The sequence below is a fragment of the Capra hircus genome, chromosome 19, assembly GCF_001704415.2.
Source record: "Capra hircus breed San Clemente chromosome 19, ASM170441v1, whole genome shotgun sequence".
NCBI lineage: Eukaryota > Metazoa > Chordata > Mammalia > Artiodactyla > Bovidae > Capra > Capra hircus.
In genome coordinates, this window is record NC_030826.1 from 12329143 (window position 1) to 12350143 (window position 21001).

The following is a 21001-nucleotide window of genomic DNA, read 5'->3' on the forward strand; positions in this document are numbered from 1 at the left end:
AACGTGTAAAAATGTGCCTCAGCTTGTGGAATTTATACTGCAAACCCTCTTTGTAGACCAGATGTGGATAGAGAAAGAAAATGGGTCTGATCCTCTAAACATGCAGCAGTGTCCTCATGTCCCTGCAGCAAGTCTGAGTGCTATAGTCCTCCATTTAGAAAGCTAAGACTTCCAGTGTTGTCTTATTTATTTATTGGCTGTGCTGGGTATTCGTTGCTGTGTGTGGACTTTCTCTAATTGCATCCAGTGAGGGCTCTTCTTTGTTGTGAGGCATCAGTTTCTCATTGTTGTGGAACACAGATTCTAGGCCCACGGGCTTCAGTAGTTGCAGCACGCAGGCTCAGTAGTTGTGGCCCATGGGCTTAGTTGCTCCTCGGCGAGTGGGATCTTAGTTCACTAACCAGGGATCCAACTTGTGTCCCCTGGCAGGTGTATTCTTAACTGCTGGACCACCAGGGAAGTCCTCCAATGTTGTCTTGATTGCTTGGATTGTATTGTTAAATATTTTGAAACCATGAAGCTAAGCATATTACTGTACTTAATAGGATGCTACTAACAATATAGAAATTATTTCTACTGCAACTCTTTTAGGTTATAAGTTATTTGTATCACTTAATAGCTCCATCAGGATTATAGCTACTAGGCTCCTGAGTGTCGTTCTTCATTGTATTTCTATGTGGGCTGCTTCTGCCTTTTTCTCATAGAAATATCTGGCCCATACTCTTGCCTTCCAGACAAAGAGATTGACTTGCACAGCCATATGATGTTTTTTCTCAGCCTGGACGCTTTTTTTCTCCGCAGATTTAGCAAGACAAGTACTTGGAAAGAAAGCAAAGAAATAGAAACCTTGCTTCTTTTTTGTATTCTAGTTGACTTGTGAATGTATGTTTTCAGTGATGACTTTTGGAAGGGGACTCCTGGATAGTTTTTAATTTACCAATGAAATTTAAAACATTATTCATATTCCATACACATTGATTAAAATGTGCTAATTCTAACCAATGGAAGTGTTGAAGAAGCAGGATAAAACAAATGAAAAATTGCTTTTATTAAGTATTGAAAGAAATGCAGTTTACACTGATTGCAAGATGTACCTTAGCAAATAAAATGTGACTTAGTAGAAATTCACTGCTTTAATGAATTGATAAAATAATTTGCAATTACCATATAGGTTTTATGTAAATAGAAATTCTGAAATAGCTATGTTTGAAGACAGTTTTTTTCCCCTATAATGATATTTAGATTATTCTTCCTTTATAGATAGTAGAAGGGAGTAAATGTCAATTAAATGCAAATTTAAAATTGTGTAAGTTCCAAGTAAGGTACCTTAAAGTTTAACTAAACCTGTGTTTTCTTGTTTTAATTTTAGGGTGAAAAGGTAAACTATGAAAAGTTTAGAAATTGGCTTCTTCTAAACAAAGATGCTTTTACCTTCTCTCGTTGGCTGCTGTCTGGAGGTGTATATGTGACCCTCACTGATGATAGTGATACTCCCACTTTCTACCAAACTCTGGCTGGAGTCACACATTGTAAGTAATGGCATTTTATTGTGCTCTGTTCACTTTTTAATACAGTTGCCTGGTAATATGAGAATATGCCTGTTATCAGTGTGGCTTTTTTTTTCTTCCAAAATGTAATAACATGGAATGCTGGAGGCTTGAGTACATAACTGAAAAAGATAAATGTTTTTTTGTCTACTCACTGAATACATTCGTACTCCAAATGTATAAGTTTTTTCCCCCACACCAAGCAATTCTCCAGTGCTCTGTGGACACCAACTGGGTGTCCTACACTTTAGTTCAGTTCTGACACTGTCTGCCTGGGATTAGCACAGACCCATCCCACAGGTTTAGGTCTCAGTCCCAAAAGACTGCCCCCTGCCCTCCCCGCTTCAGATGCCAAGTCCAGATTGTGACCTGTGCTTCTGACTGACCACCTGAAAATGAGACTTCCCATGACCCTCTCCTTGGGTTTGGTAATTTACTAGAACTTCAGGAAACATTTACTTTTACTGATTTATTATATAATAAAAGCTGTATTAAAGGATACAGATGAACAGCTGGGTGAACAGATACGTAGGACGGAATCTGGAAGGGTCCCACACACAGGAGTTTCTGTCCACATGGAGCTGTGTTGCCCCCTTCTTGGCATGTAGATGTGTTTAGATGCTCTCCAGACCCTGTGCTTGGGATTTTTGTGCAGGCTTTGTTACATAAGCATTATCAGTTATTAACTGTATTTCTAAATCTTTTCTTCTTTCCAGAGAATGGGGAGGAATGGGGTTAAAAGTTCCAACTTTCTAGTGTATGGTTTGGTCTTTCTAGTGACCAGCCCCTTTCCAGGAACCTACCGAGAGTTACTTCAGGCATCAGAACAAAAGATTCCTATCACCCAGAAAATTCTGACAGATTTAGGAGCTCTGCATCAGACATTCCTGTCACTCAGGAAATTAAAGAAATTTCCTCAAAAGAGAAAATATTAGCAAGAACTGGGATCAATATCACTTATTTCACAGCAGCCCTCTACTAACTGTTCTTAACCAAGCTATATTAGTTCCTAGGGCTGCTGTAACAAAATTAACACAATCCATAAACTGAAAAAACAGAAATCTACTCTTACAGTTCTGGAAGCTGAAATCAAAGTGTTAATAGAGTCATGTTCCCTCTGAAGATCCCAGGGAAGCATCTTTCCTTGCCTCTCCCAGCTTCTTGTGAACCCAGGCTTTGCTTGACTTGTGGCAGCATAATTCTAGTTTCTGCCTCTGTTTTCATATAGCCTTCTGTCTGTGTGTGTGTGTCTGTGTCTTCTCCCCTTCTTTTAAAGACACCACTCTTTGGACTTAAGGCCCAGTCTACATTTAGGATGATTTTAACTCTAGAGCCCTAATTCATTACATCTGCAAAGACCCTATTTCCAAGTGAGGTCACATTCTGTGATTCCAGGTGATAATGAACTTTTGAGGGATGCTGTTGAGTCCACCACAGCACAGGTCTAAGTGTCAACTTCTACTGTTCTTTTCTGTGGTTACAGAATGGATGTACTCTGGGCTTTTGCGTATGCTACTTCTTAACACTAGAAGGATTGCCTTTGCCTTTTATTCTCCCTGTAAACCCTAGTCATCCTTGAAGATTTAAGTCACATGCTGCTTGCTTTCCATGAAATGTTTTCTTGCCTTCCTGTGAGAAATCATCTCTCCTTCCTCTGAACTCTCATAACATTTTATTTTGTACTCTTCTTGGATGAACTCAACCACTTTCATCTTTGTATTATAATTATTTATAATATTTTATTTATTTGTACATGTCATTTCTCTTAAATCATAGAGAGTCTGTATTATTCTTTTATTCACTCTCAGTGTCAAGCCTTAAATAAGTCTATTTGTTGACCACGTAGAGGACCTTGGGTATCAAACACTGTTTGTATTTATTTTTTCTTGTAATTTATGAGTTGGCTACTAATTATTCACCAGCTGCTTTCTCTCTCATTTTTATTCCATTGTTACCAAAAATTCTGACACATAAATCCTGGCATGAATAGGCAATTAATTTGATGCTCCTACTTTTTCAGCACAACTGTCTTTATTTTGAGAGGAAAGCCTTTTTAAAAAAATCATTTTGTATAAAAAATTAGGAAATCTTTTTATACTTTAAGCTTTATCATTGTCAGTCATATGGATGTTCTGCTGAACTCTTGCTTTCATTTGTAATTGTATGGTAAATTATTTTTCTATCATTGGCTAAGGATGTGATTACTTTCCTTGAATGACTCATGTTATAGAAAAAAATGTTCTGACACTTAATAAAATGGTAAACAAGACTTTAAAAAATTATTTATTTTTGGCTGCTCTACATCTTTGTTGCTGTGCTCAGGCTTTTTCTAGTTGCAGCATGTGGGCTCTAGGGCTCTCGGGCTCTAGTAGTTATAGCGCACGGTTCTTAGTTGCTCAGCATGTGGAATCTTCCCGAACCAGGGATAGAACCCGGGTCCCCTGGATTGGCAGGCGAATTCTTATCCACTATACCACCAGGGAAGTCCCATAAACAAAACTTTATTCAAGACTTTTACGGTAGCATATTGCAGTAATGGAGAGAGATTGGTCTTACCTCCAAATATTATAAGGAAAGCAACTTACAGCCAAGGAGCAAAGTGAGGTGATCAGTGGAAGGAAAATTACTAAGAGAAATCATCAAGGGTAGGGGAGTTCTTACTAAAAGCCAGCCAAAGACTTATTCATTAAATATGGGGTATGAGGAACTTGATCAGGTGTCAAGGGTGGGGGATGATGCAGCAGGATTCTTTGCTAAGATTCAGCTGGACAGGCCAACGTTAGAATAAGGGGCTAACTTCTGAGCCTAGTAGAAAAGAGGGCTCAAAGGAGTGGGACTAAATTTTAGTCAAGGTGAGAGTCTCTGTCAGCTGGTTCAAGTTGAATTAGTTCTGACACACTTTGCAAATACAAATGCTGCTTCAGTTCAGTTCAGTCACTCAGTCGTGTCCGACTCTTTGCGACTCCATGAATCGCAGCGCGCCAGGCCTCCCTGTCCATCACCAACTCCCAGAGTTTACCCAAACTCATGTCCATTGAATCGGTGATGCCATCCAGCCATCTCATCCTCTGTTGTCCCCTTCTCCTCCTGCCCCCAATCCCTCCCAGCATCAGAGTCTTTTCCAGTGAGTCAACTCTTTGCATGAGGTGGCCAAAGTATTGGAGTTTCAGCTTTAGCATCAGTTCTTCCAAAAAACACCCAGGACTGATCTCCTTTACAATGGCCTAGTTGGATCTCCTTGCAGTCCAAGGGACTCTGAAGAGTCTTCTCCAACACCACAGTTCAAAAGCATCAATTCTTCGGCGCTCAGCTTTCTTCACTGTCCAACTCTCACATCCATACATGACCACTAGCCTTGACTAGATGGACCTTTGTTGGCACAGTAATGTCTCTACTTTTCAATATGCTATCTAGGTTGGTCATAACTTTCCTTTCAAGGAGTAAGCATCTTTTAATTTCATGGCTGCAATCACCATCTGCAGTGATTTTGGAGACCCTCAAAATAAAGTCTGACACTGTTTCCACCGTTTCCCCATCTATTTGCCACGAAGTGATGGGACCAGATGCCGTGATCTTCGTTTTCTGAATGTTGAGCTTTAAGTCAAGTTTTTCACTCTCCTCTTTCACTTTGATCAAGAGGCGTTTTAGTTCCTCTTCACTTTCTGCCATAAGGGTGGTATCATCTGCCTATCTGAGGTTATTGATATTTCTTCCGGCAGTCTTGATTCCAGCTTGTGCTTCTTCCAGCCCAGCGTTTCTCATGATGTACTCTGCATATAAGTTGAATAAGCTGCTTATTGTTTGTTTTCCAAAGCACTGTATCAAAGATTACAGGCTTGTGTAAATTTAATCAGTCAAAATTATTATCAAAATATTAAAAATGTTATCCCATTATGTGGCTCCATTTTAATTTGAAAATGATCTTTTCAGTTTAATTTTTTATCAGTTGGGAAGATTTGGGGATTTTTAATGGTATGTAAAAGTACCTGCAAGGAGATCCAACCAGAGCATCCTAAAGGAGATCAGTCCTGGGTGTTCATTGGAAGGAACTGATGCTGAAGCTGAAACTCCAATACTTTGGCTACCTCATGCAAAGAGTTGACTTCATTGGAAAAGACCCTGATGCTGGGAGCGATTGGGGGCAGGAGGAGAAGGGGACGACAGAGGATGAGATGGCTGGATGGTATCACTGACTCAATGGACATACGTTTGAGTGAATGCCAAGAGTTGGTGATGGACAGGGAGACCTGGTGTGCTTTGATTCATGGAGTCGCAAAGAGTCGGAGACAACTGAGCGACTGAACTGAACTGACTGAAAAGTACATTACCTTTGCCTTGTTAAAAAGTATTTTATCTTGAATTTATGCATTGTTTCATCTGAAATAATGACCTAATTTCTGAACTGAGTGGCTTTTTCCTAGGCTCATTGTACCTACTAGTACCTCTGCAACATTTTAGTACTATTGACTGTTTGCTTGAAATTCTCTTCTCCCTTAATTTTGAAACATTGTAGTTTTAAGTTATTTCTCATTGATCAGCCTTTAGCTCTATTCTGTTCTTAACTGCTTTTGCTTCATTACAGCCATTTCTTTTGCTTCATTTATCCTTCATGTCTTTGCAGATGATACCTAGATGAAGTTTGCTGATCTTGAGGTATCAAACTGTATATTCATTTTAATAAATGCCTCCTGGATATATATTCTAACATCTTAATTTCATATCTAACACCTTTCCTTACTTCAGTCCATTTATAGGTCAAAAAAAGCAAACATCCTGTTCTTCCTCCTATGATTTTTTTTTCTCTCTTTTTTGAAATTCAAGTATAGTTTTTGCTTTTGTTGTTTAGTTGCCAAATTGTGTCCAACTCTTTTTGTGACCCCCATGGACTCTGTAGCCTGCCAGACTCCTCTGTCCATGGAATTCTTCAGGCAAGAATACTGGAATGGGGAGCCATTCCCTTCTCCAGGGGATCTTCCCGACCCAGGGACTGAGCCTGGGTTTCCTGCATTGAAGACAGATTCTTTACTGTCTGAGCCACCAGGGGAGCCCTTAAATCTTTATAACTAGGCTCAAACATTTTTATTAATCAAAATAGGAAACATTAGTCAACTTATTTTCACCAATGAGAAATAAGTTTGTTTATTCCTCTAGTATAAAATCCTTGCTTCATGATTCGACGAACTCTTGGAAAGCATTTTCTGGATCCTGCTGGTTGTGAAAGCATTTTCACTGCAAAACAAGTTTTTGAGATGCTGGAAGAAGTAGTAGTCAGTTGGCTGAACATCAGGTGAATGTGGCAGATGAGGCAAAACTTAGTCTAATTCGTTCAACTTCTGAGTTATTGGTTGTGTGATAGTTGGTCGAGTGTTGTGGAGAAGAATTGGGCTCTTTCTGTTGACCAAAGCTGGCTTGCAGGCACTGCAGTTTTAGGGGCATCTCACTGATCTGCTGTGTATAGTCCTCAAATATAATGGTTTCACCAGGATTCAGAATGCTGTGGTGGAGCAGATTGATTTCAGACATGCACAGCAGTAAATGGCAGCTTAACAGTAAGCAGCAGCGAGCAATAGCTGGAAGCAAGGTCTTAATTTCCCAGACTGGGAGTCCTAACCACTGGACCACAGGGGCCAGCAGTGAAGGCTAGAGTCCCTTCCTAGTCCTTGCCTGACTGGTTAAAAATGAATTCAGGCAAGGAGGCAGAAGGTAAAGAGTAAAGTAAGAAGTTTCTGTCTTCCTTCAGGCCAATCATCTTGCTTTGTTCCCCTCCCCCTGCTAATTTATATCAGGACTCTCCTCTGGGGTGCACATGCACCCCTTTAGCCAAAATGAATCTTGAAGCAAAGACTTCTGTGAGGAGCAGGACTCACTGTGGCCTGGAATTATCCTCTGACTTTTGACCCCAAAGAGCCTTTATGGAAATGTATAGTGTCTCCCTTATCCTAAAAAGGGGGAAGTGGAGATCCTTCAGTCGTTTACTCAAAAAGGGTTTTGCCTCTGTCCTTGCCATAATTATTTCTTTGCCATAATTATATTTCCTCAAAATGTTTACAGGAGAAAAAGACTGGCTGTTTACCTTGTTTCTTTTGTTACTTCCATTTTGGAGAGCAATTGTAAATTCCTCAACTGGAGCCCACATAGCTCTTGTCTCAGGAAATGCTGACAGGGGGCCGGCTGATTGTCAATGTCCAACTTGGAACCCATCTCAAGATGGGTAGCAGACCACCAAACAGTGACCATGACCTTTTTCTGATGCAAGTTTGGCTTTGAAAAGTGCTTTGGAGCTTCTTCTCAGTCCAGCCACTGAGCTGGTCATCGCCAGTTTTTGTAGAAAATCCGCTTTTCGTCACCCATCACAATCCAATTGAGAAATGGTTCATTTTTGTTGAGCGGCATAAGAGAAGACAATACTTCAGAATGACGATTTTTAAAATTTGCTGTCAGTTAATGAGGCACTCACTCAGCAAGGTTTTTCCCCTTTCCAATTTGCTTCAAGTGCCAAACGAGTCTAGAGTGGTAGACATTGAGTTCTTCAGCAGCTTCTTGGGTAGTTGTAAGAGGATCAGGTTTGATGATTGCTCTCAGTTGGTCATTGTCAACTTCCAATGGCCGGTCTCTATGCTCCTCATCTTCAAGGCTCTCGTCTCATTTGCAAAACTTCTTAAACCACCACTGCACTGTATGGTCGTTAGCAGATCCTGGGCCAAATGGATTGTTGACATTGCAAGTTGTTTGCACTGCTTTAGGACCCATTTTGAACTGGAATAACAAAATTGCTTGAATTTGCTTTTTTTCTAATATCCCTAGTCTAAAATAAATATAAAATACACATCAAGTAGTAAGTCATTAGCAAAAAAAAAAATAAAGTGAGAAATGTGTATTAAAATGCTGTGTAACATAACCACATTTATTTAAGTATGTATTCCAGAATCAAATGGCAAATTTCAACAGTGCAAAAACTGGAATTACATTTGCACCAACCTAATAATTCTAGTAATCCAGTTTGAAGTTACCTTTGACTTCTCTTTATCAAGCTTCATATTAAATCCTATCAATCTTAACCATATTTCTTGCATCTTTCTTTGCTACTCTCATCATTATGATAGTTTTTCTTACTTATCTAACCTGACTATGGTATGATAATAGGAGTAATGAAAGACACATTTCTGTTTTTGTTTACTTCAGTTCAGTTCAGTCGCTCAGTCATGTCTGACTCTTTGCTACCCCATGAATCACAGCATGCCAGGCCTCCCTGTCTATCACCAACTCCCGGAGTTCACTCAGACTCACGTCCATCAAGTCAGTGATGTCATCCAGCCATCTCATCCTCTGTCGTCCCCTTCTCCTCCTGCCCCAATCCCTCCCAGCATCAGAGTCTTCTCCAATGAGTCAACTCTTCACATGAGGTGGCCAAAGTACTGGAGTTTCAGCTTTAGCGTCATTCCTTCCAGAGAAATCCCAGGGCTGATCTCCTTCAGAATGTACTGGTTGGATCTCCTTGCAGTCCAAGGGACTCTCAAGAGTCTTCTCCAACACCACAGTTCAAAAGCATCAATTCTTCGGCGCTCAGCTTTCTTCACAGTCCAACTCTCACATCCATACATGACCACTGGAAAAACCATAGCCTTGACTAGACGGACCTTTGTTGTTTACTTAGTTTGCATAAAAGCAAAAATAAACCATTCTTCCCTGTTTTGAAACCTTTGAGAAATCTTCATATTCTGTAGAACAAAGTTTTAAACTCCTTAATATGACTCTTAAGTCTCTCAGTTTATTCTTAATTTTCAATACCCATTTCTCCTCACTTATGTTCTCAGATTCAACTAAAGAGCACTGGTCAGTATTCCATGACTATACCATGAACTTCCATGGCTACCCTATCTACCATCACTGCTAATATTCCTTCATATAAGAATACATTCCATCTTTCAGTTCTTGACAAGTAAAATACTTTGTCATCAATCCTAACTCAAATGTCATAACCCTTTTGTCATGCCTTCTCCATTTTTCTGCAGTTGGAATTAATCAGTTTTTCTCTTTGCATTCCTACACACTTTACTTTTGAATTAAAGTAGTTAAGATGCTTTTTGCCTTACTGTAAAGTCAGTTGAAAATGGCTTTGTTTTTCAACAGAAGTTACAAACAAGTCTCTTGAGGACAAGGCTTATATTCTATTCTTCTTTGGGTTTTTCTTAGTTTAGTGAACCACAGTGCATGTTGTTGGACTGAACTGTGTTGGAAAATTTTCAGCAACCAAAAGTCTGCATTCTGAGTATTGATTTAAACATTTGAATTCCCCAGGAGAGAGCAGGAGGAATATGTTGTTTTAGGATTGTAGGACTAAACCCATAGGAGGGAGAAGGACCAAGATAAATCATCATGTTTGAATAAAGTTTAACAACTTCATAGTATGTAAGTGTTCATATAAAGACCTACCATATTTTTAGAGTGGAAATGAATTGTATATGTCAATTTAAAGAACTGCTTAAGATTGCAAAATAGTTGTTTTTAGATCTTCTCTTTAAAACTTTCGGTTAGAAAACTTATGTGAGCTACAGAAAATTGGTTAGCAGTAACTTGAGGCGCATAGAGATCAGTCTACTTTAAATATTATAGGGAAAAAGAAGATGTGTGTATGCATATAACTGATTCACTTTGCTGTACAGTAGAAACTAACTGAACATTGTAAAGCAACTATACTCCAATAAATCCTAATTTAAAAAATAAATTAAATGTCAAAAAAAAAAAAAACCACTACATGGAATAAGCTGTCTGAACTAGTTATTCTATCTCCCATAATGTACCTGTTGGTTTCCTTGGTGGCTATAGAAGTAAGTTGGCAGTGTGTGGTAAAAACCTGAAGAAATAACTTATGCTTTTAATTTTCTCACTTATTTATAATATTTTTAATTGCTGACCTCTTAGCTGAATTTTGTTATATCCTTATTTCTTGTAAGAAGGATATACCAAAATAATCAACTGTTCAACCACTATTTTGTAGTTAATGGCCTTTATCTTGAGCATTAGAATTATTTGAAGAGGGTGTTAAAAGTGCAGGTTACTGGTTCTGTCTTCAAAGATTTTTTATCTGTGGGCCGTAGGGCTCTGTACTTTTAACTCTGGGTAATTCTGATATGGATGGACCATGAACTGCATTTTGAGAAATAATTTGTTATTGTTGTTCAGTCACTCAGTTGTGTCCAACTATTTGCAACCCCATGGACTACAGCCTCCTAGAGCTTGCTCAAACTCATGTCTATTGAATCAGTGATGCCATCCAATCATCTTGTCCTCTTTCGTCCCCTTCTCCTGCCTTCAATCTCTCTCAGCATCAGGGTCTTTTCCAGTGAGTCGGTTCTTTGCCTCAGCTTCAGCTTCAGTCTCAGTTCTTCCAATGAATATCCAGGGTTGATTTCCTTTAGGATGGACTGGTTTGACCTCCTTGCTGTGCAAGGGACTCTCAAGAGTCTTCTACAGCACCGCAGTTCAAAAGCATCAGTTCTTTGGCATGCTCAGCCTTCTTTATGGTCCAACTCTCACATTCATACATGACTACTGGAAAAACTGTAGCTTTGACTATACGGACCTTTGTTGGCAAAGTAATGTCTCTGCTTTTTAATATGCCGTCTAGGTTTGTCATTGCTTTCCTTCCAAGGCGCAGTTGAAAGTGAAAGTATCTGACTCTTTATGACCCATGCACAGTCCATGGAATTCTCTAGGCCAGAATACGGGAGTGGGTAGCCTTTCGCCTCTCCAGGGGTTCTTCCCAACCTAGGGGTTGAACCCAGGTCTTCCACATTGCAGGTGGATTCTTTCCCAGCTGAGCCACAAGGGAAACCCAAGAATACTGGAGAGGGCAGCCTATCCCTTCCTCCAGTGGCTCTTCCCAACACAGGAATTGAACTGGGGTCTCCTGCACTGCAGGTGGATTCTTTACCAACTAAGCTATCAGGGAAGCCAGAATACTGGAGTGAGTAGAGTAGCCGTTCCCTTCTCCCAGGGGATCTTCCCAGCCCAGGGATGGAACCCAGGTCTCCTGCATTGCAGGCAGAGTCTTCACCAGCTGAGCCACCAGGGATGCCCTCCAAAGAGCAAGTGTCTTTTATTTTCAGAGCTGCCGTCACCATCTGCAATGATTTTGGAGGCCAAAAAAAGTCATCACTATTTCGCTTCCCCATCTATTTGCTATGAAAGAAGTGCTGGGACCAGATGCCATGATCTTAGTTTTTGAATGTTGAGTTTTAAGCCAGGTTTTTCTCTCTCCTCTTTCACTTTCATCAAGAGGCTCTTTAGTTCTTCTTTGCTTACTGCCATAAGGGTGGTGTCATCTGCATTTATGAGGTTATTGGTATTTCTCCTGGCAGTCTTGATTCCAGCTTGTGATTCATCCAGCCAGGCATTATGCATGATGTACTCTGCATATAAGTTAAATAAACAGGGTAATAATATATACACTCCTTTCTCAATTTGGAACCAGTCTATTGTTCCATGTTCGGTCCTAACTGTTGTTTCTTGACCTGCATACAGGTTTCACAGGAGGCAGGTGGTATGGTATTTCCATCTCTTTCAGAATTTTTTCACAATTTGTTGTGATCCACACAGTCAAAAGTTTAGCTTAGTCAATGAAGCAGAAGTAGATGTTTTTCTGGAATTTCCTTGCTTTCTGTATGATCCAGTGGATGCTGGCAGTTTGATCTCTGGTTCCTCTACCTTTTCTAAATTAAGCTTGTACATCTGAAAGTTCTCAGCTGATGTACTGTTGAAGCCTGGCTTGAAGGATTTTGAGCATTACTTGCTAGTATTTGATTTAAGTGCAATTGTGTGGTAGTTGGAACATTCTTTGGCTTTGCCCTTCTTTGAGATTGGCATGAAAAGTGACCTTTTACAGTCCTGTGGCCACTGCCGAGGTTTCCAAATTTGCTGGCATATTGAGTGTAGCACTTTAACAGCATCATCTTTTAAGATTTGAAATAGCTCAGCTAAAATTCCATCACCTCCACTAGCTTTGTTCGTAGTGATACTTCATAAGGGCCACTTCACACTCTGTGATGTCTGGCTCTAGGTGAGTGATCATATACCATCATGGTTATATTTGGGTCAGTAAGATCTTTTTTGTATAGTTATTCTTCTGTGTATTCTTGCCACCTCATCTTGATATCTTCTGCTTCTGTTAGGTCCATACAGTTTCTATCCTTTATTGTGCATGTCTTTGCATGAAACATTCCCTTGTTATCTCTGATTTTCTTGAAGAGATCTCTAGTCTTTCTCATTCCATTGTTTTCCTCTATCTCTTTGCAGAGTTCAGTCAGCCACTTATTTAGTCTGCAAACCTCTTAACTTCTTACTTTGTCTATGGAAAACAGGGATAATGATACAACTTACATCATAGATTTGTGGTAAGGAGGGCAGGGAAGGAAAAGTATTATCCTCTGCTCATCTTGGGTTCATTGGGTGGGGCCCTTTAAATTAGACTAACAAAAGACAGAAAACAAGAGAAAAACATAAGCTTGCTTATTACTTACTAAGTTACTTACGCACTGGAACATTTAGTGATGAATAACTCAAAGGGGTGGCTAGAGCTTGAGCTTACATAGCATCTTAGCAAAGAGGGATAATTTTGTGGAGAAGTGACAAAACAAAGGAAAAGAACTTTGAGCTGCTAGGAGTGGCACATTGTGGGGAAACAAATACATGGAAAAACCGTTGCTTGATGTATGTGTGTTAGTCACTCAGACGTGTTCAACTCTTTGCGACCCCATGGTCTGTCCATGGAATTCTTTAGGCAGGAATACTGGAGTGGGTTGCCATTCCCTTTTCCAGAAGATCTTCCCGACTCAGGGATCAAACGTGGGTTTCCTGCATTCCTGGGAATCCTGCCGATTCTTTACTGTCTGCGCTACTAGAGAAGCCTTTGGTTGATTTGGCTGGTTAATAAAATTTGTTACGCAGATTCTTTCTTCTGGTGCCATCTCCAGGTTGATAAGGATCTAGAGTTTTCTCTGGTGATTAACATCTATCCTTCCTGGTAGAAGAGTTATTATTGTTCAGTTGCTCAGTCATGTCTGACTCTTTGTAACCCCATGGACTGCACACTCCAGGCTTAACCTGTCCTTGACCATCTCCTGGAGCTTGCTCAAACTCATGTCCATTGAGTCGGTGATGCCATCCAGACATCTTGTCCTCTGTCTTCCCCTTCTCCTCCTGCCTTCAATCTTTCCCAGCATCAGGGTCTTTTCTAATGAGTCAGTTCTTCGCATCAGGTGACCAAAGTATTGGAGCTTCAGCAGCAGTCCTTCCAATTAATATTCAGGGTTGATTTCCTTTAGGATGGACTGGTTTGATATCCTTGCAGCCCAGGAACTCTCAAGAGTCTTCTCCAGCACCACAGTTCAAAAGGATTGATTATTCAGTGCTCAACCTTCTGTATGGCCCAACTGTCACATCCATACATGACTACTGGAAAAACCATAGCTTTCACTATACGGGTCTTTGTTGGCAAAGTAATATCTCTGCTTTTAATACACTTTCTAGGTTTGTCATAGCTTTTCTTCCAAGGGGCAAGCGTCTTTTAATTTCATGGCTGCACTCACCATCTGCAGTGATTTGGAGGCCAAGAAAGTAAAGTCTGTCACTGTTTTCATTATTTCCCCATCTGTTTGCCATGAAGTAATGGGACCGGATGCCATGGTCTTCGTTTTTTCAGTGTTGAGTTTTAAGCCAGCTTTTTTACCCTCCTCTTTCACCTTTATCAAGAGGATCTTTAGTTCCTCTTCACTTTCTGTCATAAGGGTGATGTCATCTGCATATCTGAGGTTATTGATACTTTCCCGGCAATCTTGATTTCAACTTCTGCTTCATCCAGCCCATGATTTCGAATGATGTATGTACTCTGCATATAAGTTAAGTAAGCAGGGTGACAGTATACAGTACTTTTTTCCCAGTTTGGAACCAGTCCATTGTTCCATACCTCGTTCTAACAATTGCTTCTTGACCTGCATACGTGCTTCCCAGGAGACAAGTGAGATGGTCTGGTAGTCCCATATTTTTAAGAATTTGCCACTGTTTGTGATGCACACAGTCAAAGGCTTTTGCATAAGTCAGTGAAGCAGAAGTAGTTGTTTTTCTGGAATTCGCTTGCTTTTTTTATGATCCATCGGATTTTGGCAATTTGATCTCTGATTCCTCTGCTTATTCTAAATCCCTCTTGAACATCTGGAAATTCTTGGTTCACATACTGTTGAAGCCTAGCATGGAGAATTTTGAGCATTACTTTGCTAGCGTGTGAAATGAGTACAATTGTGCGGTAGCTTGAACATTCTTTGACACTGCCTTTCTTTGGGATTGGAATGAAAACTGACCTTTTCCAGTCCTGTGGTCACTGCTGGATTTTCCAAATTTGCTGTTATATTGATTGCAGCACTTAAACAGCATCATCTCTTAAGATTTGAAATAGCTCAGCTGGAATACCGTCATTCCACTAGCTTTGTTTGTAGTAATGCTTCCTAAGGCCCGCTTGACTTGGCCCTCCGGAATGTGTAGGTGAGTGATCACACTATCATGGTTATCTGAGTCATTGCGATCTTTTTTGTATAGTTCTGTGTATTCTTGCCACCTCTTCTTAATATCTTCTGCTAGACCATACTGTTTCTGTCCTTTATTGTACCCATCTTTGCATGAACTATTCCCTTGATATCTCTGGTTTTCTTGAAGAGATCTCTAGTCTTTCCCATTCTGTTGTTTTCCTCTATTTCTTTGCATTGGTCCCCGAGGAAGACTTTCTTATCTCTCCTTGCTATTCTTTGCAACTCAGCATTTAGGTGGGTATGTCTTTCTTTTTCTCCTTTGCCTTTAGCTTCTCTTCTTTTCTCAGCTATTTGTGAGGCCTCCTCAGAGAACCATTTTGCCTTTTTTGCATTTCTGGTTCTTGGGGATGGTTTTGATCACTGCCCCGTGTACAGTGTTACGAGCCTTTGTCCATAGTTCCTCAGGCACTCTGTCTATCAGTTCTAATCCCTTGAATCTATTTGTCACATCCACTGTATAATCATAAGGAACCTGATTTAGGTCATACTGTTATGGCCTAGTAGTTTTCTCTACTTTCTACAATTTAAGTTGAATTTTGCAATAAGGAGTTCATGATCGGAGCCACAGTCATCTCCCAGTCTTGTTTTTGCTAACTGTATAGAGCTTCTCCATCTTTGGCTGCAAAGAATATAATCAGTCTGATTTTGGTATTGACTGTCTGGCGATATCCGTGTGTGGAGTTATTTCTTTGTGTTGTTGGAAAAGGGGGTTTGCTGTGACCAGTGCATTCTCTTGGCAAAACTCTGTTAGCCTTTGCCCTGCTTCATTTTATACTCCAAGGCCAAACTTGCACTCCAGGTGTTTCTTGACTTCCTACTTTTGCATTCCAGTCCCCTGTGATGAAAAGGACATCTCTTTTTGGTGTTAGTTCTAGAAGGTCTCATAGGTCATCATAGAACTGTTCAACCTCAGCTTCTTCCGCATTAGTGGTTGAGGCATAAACTTGAATTACTGTGATACTGAGTGATTTGGCTTAGAAATGAACAGAGATCATTGCATCATTTTTGAGATTGCACCCAAGTAGTGCATTTCAGACTCCTGTTGACTATGATGGCTACTGCATTTCTTCTAAGGGATTCTTTCCCACAGTAGTAGATTTAAGGTTCATCTGAAGTAAATTCACCCATTGCTGTCCATTTTAGTTCTCTGATTCCTAAAATGTCAGTGTTCACTCTTAGCATTTCCTGTTCGACCACTTCTAATTTACCTTGATTGCAGATTCCTATGCAGTATTGTTTATAGCATCAGACTTTACTTTCACCACCAGAGGTCCACAACTGGACATTGTTTCCATTTTGGCTCAGCCTCTTCATGCTGTCTGGAGTTATTTCTCCACTCTTCTCTAGTAGCATATTGGTCACCTACTGACCTGGGGAGTTCATCTTTCAGTGAGGCCAAACTATGGTAGGGGTACTGACGACCTCCTTCAAAAGGAGCCAGCATGCTGCAGCTCTCAGGACTGTCTGCTGTAGTCAGTGCCTCTGACCTCAAGACAGGCTGCTGTGGACACACACCTCCCCCGGAGGCTCCTGGATGCTCACTTGTGAGTCTGACTGCATCTCTTGTGGGCTCACTGCTCCTTTCTCCTGGGTCCCAGTGTGCACAGTGTTGTGTTTGTGCCCTCCTAGAATGTTTCCCCATCCTGTGGAAGTTCTGTAGTCAAATCCCACTGTCCTTAAAAGTCAGATTCCCTGAGGGATCTCGGTCCTTTTGCTGGATCTCCAGGTTGGGAAATCTGTTGTGGGCGCCAGAAGTTTTCCAAGCGTGCGGGAACTTCTTTGTTATAATTGTTCTCCAGTTTGTTTGTTGTCTGCTCGGCAGCTCTATAGTGGAGCTAATGGTGACTTCCTCCAAGAGGACCTATGCCATACGCCGTGCCTCCCAAGTCTGCTGCAGCCAGAGCCCCTGTCCTCGAAGCAGAACACTGCTGACAGGTGCCTCCACAGGAGACACTCAGACACTCAGCGGCAGGTCTGGCTCAGTCTCTCGTGGAGTTTCCCTGGGTCCTGCTAGAGGGGTCGGGAAGCCATCTTTTCAAATTAGGCCAGTAGGGGGAACTAGAGAGCTTTTCTTATATCTGCTGCTTCTCATTTGCCTTCAACTCAAAATAATCCTTTTACTGAAAAAACATTTCCAGTAGCATATGGTGCTATGTGAAATGTTACCTTTTTTAAAGGACTCAGCATTGTGTCTGGTATAGAATTGATGCTTTACGATGAATATTCATCCGTTTTTTTTTATTTTTGGAGGTGCTGCAAGGCATGTGAGATCTTAGTTCCCTGACCAGGGATTGAACCTGTGTCCCCTGCATTGGAAGCACAGAGTCCTAACAAGTAGACCATCAAGGGATTCCCTTCATCCTCTTGTATTAGTAAACACTTGGCTAGGAAATGTCAGTGAGCTTCATCCCACTTTCTCAGAGAGTAATTGTTTTGGGAATAAGCAATTTTCTAGAAATTGTTTTGGGAACAAGCAATTTTCTAACAGAGAACTGTAGATGACTACAAAAATTAACTCATCCATGTCAATAGGAAGAAAATGTTTCCCTTACCAATTTGCTTTCCTTTACTTTACAATTTATAAAAATAAAGGTATAACAGACAACTCCGTTGCTCCTGGCTTCAGCAAATAGCTGCTTTCCTAGTGGACTTTCTTATGAAAGCATTATCATAAAATCAGAACTACTGCTACATTTCTTATAGAAATTCTGGCATGGGCAGGTTTATATTCTGATGACTGTGATTTGTTGTATTAGTTATAAATTCTAAGCTTCTGGCTAAGCAGTTCACTGTGGACCACGTTGCAGGGTTTTCCACTCAAAAATATTTGGTACAGTAATCTTTTCAAATAATATATTAGGAATGTGGAAAATTGGGATAAAAATAGAGAATGTTATTAACTTATCATTTATAAGTAGATATTTGTTTTAAAGCATCAGTGACTCCATTTAAATTTGTGTAATAAGCCAAGGAATCTAGGAAACAAAAAGGAGTTATAAATTTTCACTTGTAAATAACATTTATGTTAGAGTACAGATGCATTTACTTTTTCACTTTACGATTATACAGTAAAACTTGAAGTCCAGTAAGTTGAACATCTGCCATTTTTAATCAAATTTTTTCTTTTTTATGTATATCACAGATGAAACTGGGTCACTGTTTATATTATTACACACTGAATACTGTATATTCAGTACAGAGTTTCAAATAATTAACTGATTTGATTTTACAAGATTTTAGATTTTGTCATGGCCAGTAGTTTTTAGAACTTAAGATTCCAAACTGTTGTTACTTTACTTTTATTTAAATTTAAGAAATTGAATTAGAACTTTCTGGATTTCTGGCCAAGCCACCCACAGTGCAGGATTTCAGTTCTGCAACCAGGGACTCAGTGAAAGCACTGAGCCCTAACTATTGGACTGCCAGGGAATTTCATGAATTAGAACTTCAGCCAAAAGGTCAAATTGTTCAACAGATTTTTATCAACAATAGATTTTTATGATATGTTTTTATTTTGTAATTTGCTACTTAAATACCTAAGATTAGATTTCCTAAAAAGATCTTTTTTGTCAAATGTTAATATATATACAGTGTTTTATTGACAAGTTAATTTTTACACATTTTGATGATATTCCAAATTGGAGAACATGTATAGATAACTTAAACATTTTCTATATAGTTTAAATATTTGAAATAGTTTCTTACAGATTTTATTGTTGTTGTCATCATTATTATTGATATCTGAAAGAAGATTCTACTTTCTAAGACTAACTAATCATTGGTTTTTTTCCTTGTAGTACCCTTTCCTCACCCATTTTGTTCATTATTATTTAGCATCACATAGTGTTGAACTTTGGAGACAGACTATAAACTCCAAATGTAATTTGCTTTAATCAACTTTTTACAAATTTAGTGTATTGAATCCCCTACTATTGTACATGCACAGTCCTGTCTAAACACAGTTTGGAAGCTCTGCTTGAATTTGAAGGCTCATCCTTTAGATGCTTTGGAATGTCCACATTCTAACTGAACTGTCTACTAATTCTAGGTTGAATTGCCATTTTTAACATTCCTGGTTTTTTTTTTTTTTTGGCAGGGGGTGGGAAGGTGTCACTCACTGGAAAGTAAAGTTCTTTCTTGTTTTTTGTCTTTTATTGTGGGTCATAGCATAAATCCTTCTTATAGGTTCTCCTTTTCCTTTTTTTTTTTTTTGAATTATAGCAGAATACAACGGTTATTCTTTGTTTTTGCTTGTCTGTCCTATTATTAGGTTGGTGCAAATGTAACTGCGGTTTCATACCATGAATTTTAAATCATTATAACTAGGTTCAAACACATCTTTATTAATCAAAATAGGACCCATTACAGTCAAGTTTGTTTATTCCTGTAGCATAAAAATCTGTACTTTGGGATTCTAGGAATTCTTGGAAAGTGTTCTCTGCCTCCTCCTGGTTGTGGAAGCATTTTACCTGCAAAAAGCTGATGAGATGCTTGAAGAAGTGATAGTTGGCAAGAGGTCATGTGAATATGGCAGATGAGGCAAAATTTCATAGCCCAGCTTATCCAACTTTTGAAGCATTGGTTGTATGGTGTGCTGTCGGTCCTTGTCGTGGAGAATTGGGCCCATTCTGTGGACCAGTACCCGCTGTAGTCATTGCAGTTTTCTCATCAGTTTGCTGAGCACATTTTTCAGATGTAATGTTTCGCCGGAATTCAGAAAGATGTAGTAGGTCAGACAGGCAGCATACCACCAAACAGTGATCGTGACCTTTTTTTCATTCGAGTTTGGCTTTGGGAAGTGTTTTGTAGCTTCTCAGTCCAGCCAGTGAGGTGGTCGTCGCTGGTTGTCATATAAAATCCACTCTTTGTCGCACATCACAGTCCTATCGAGAAATGGTTTATTTTGTTGGGTAAAATAGAAGAAGACAACACTTCAAAATGATGATTTTTAAAATTTGCTGTCAGTTTATGCAGCACATGTTTATCGAGCTTTTTCATCTTTCCGGTTTGCTTCAAATGCCAAATGACTATGGAGTGGTCAGTGTTGAGTGCTTCAGCAACTTCTCATGTAGTTGTAAGAGGATCAAGTTTGATGATTGTTCTCAAATGGTTGTTGTCAACTTCTGATGGCTGGCCACTACACTCCTCATCTTCAAGACTCTTGTCTGCTTTGCAAAGAGCACACCACTGCACTGTACGTTAGTTAGTAGGTCCTGGACCAAATGCATTGTTGATGTTCCAAGTTATGTCTGCTGCTGTATAACCTATTTTGAATGTGAATAAGAAAATCACTCAAATTTGCTTTTTGCCTGACATCATTTCCCTAGTATAAAATAAATATAAAATACACATCAGGTAATAAGTCATTAGCAAAAAAAAGTAAAGTGAGAAACGCACATTAAAATGATGTATAACATAGCCACATTTATTTAAGAATATATTCCAGTATCAAATGGCAAAGTGCAACATTGCAAAATGGAATTACTTTTGCACCAACGTAATACTACCTGTTTTCCATAGAGATTTTTACACGTGTTTTGCCTTTGTTTGTAATATCCTTCTGCTACACTCTTTTTTCCTTTCCCTTGTCAACTCTTAGATGTTCTGTGTGTACCTCATTTTTTTCATATCAAAACTTCTAGGAAAGTGAAAGTGAAGTCGCTCAGTCATATCCGACTCTTTGCCACCCCATGGACTGTAGCCTACCAGGCTTCTCCATCCATGGGATTTTCCAGGCAAGAATACTGGAGTGGGTTACCATTTCCTTCTCCAGGGTATCTTCCCGACCCAGGGATCGAACCCTGGTCTCCAGCATTGGAGGCAGGCACTTTAACCTCTGAGCCACCAGGGAGGGCCTATTTGCTAATGTGCTCT

At 39.7% G+C, this 21001-nt stretch overlaps 1 protein-coding gene across 1 annotated transcript in view; it reads left to right on the forward strand.

Annotated features, from left to right (window-relative positions):
- Nucleotides 1-21001, forward strand: part of USP32 (ubiquitin specific peptidase 32) — a 195797-nt gene that overhangs the window by 108196 nt on the left and 66600 nt on the right. Inside the window, exon 5 of the mRNA XM_018064149.1 lies at nucleotides 1370-1529. Coding sequence (XP_017919638.1) covers nucleotides 1370-1529 — 160 coding nt within the window. The remainder of the gene's footprint in view (nucleotides 1-1369; nucleotides 1530-21001) is intronic.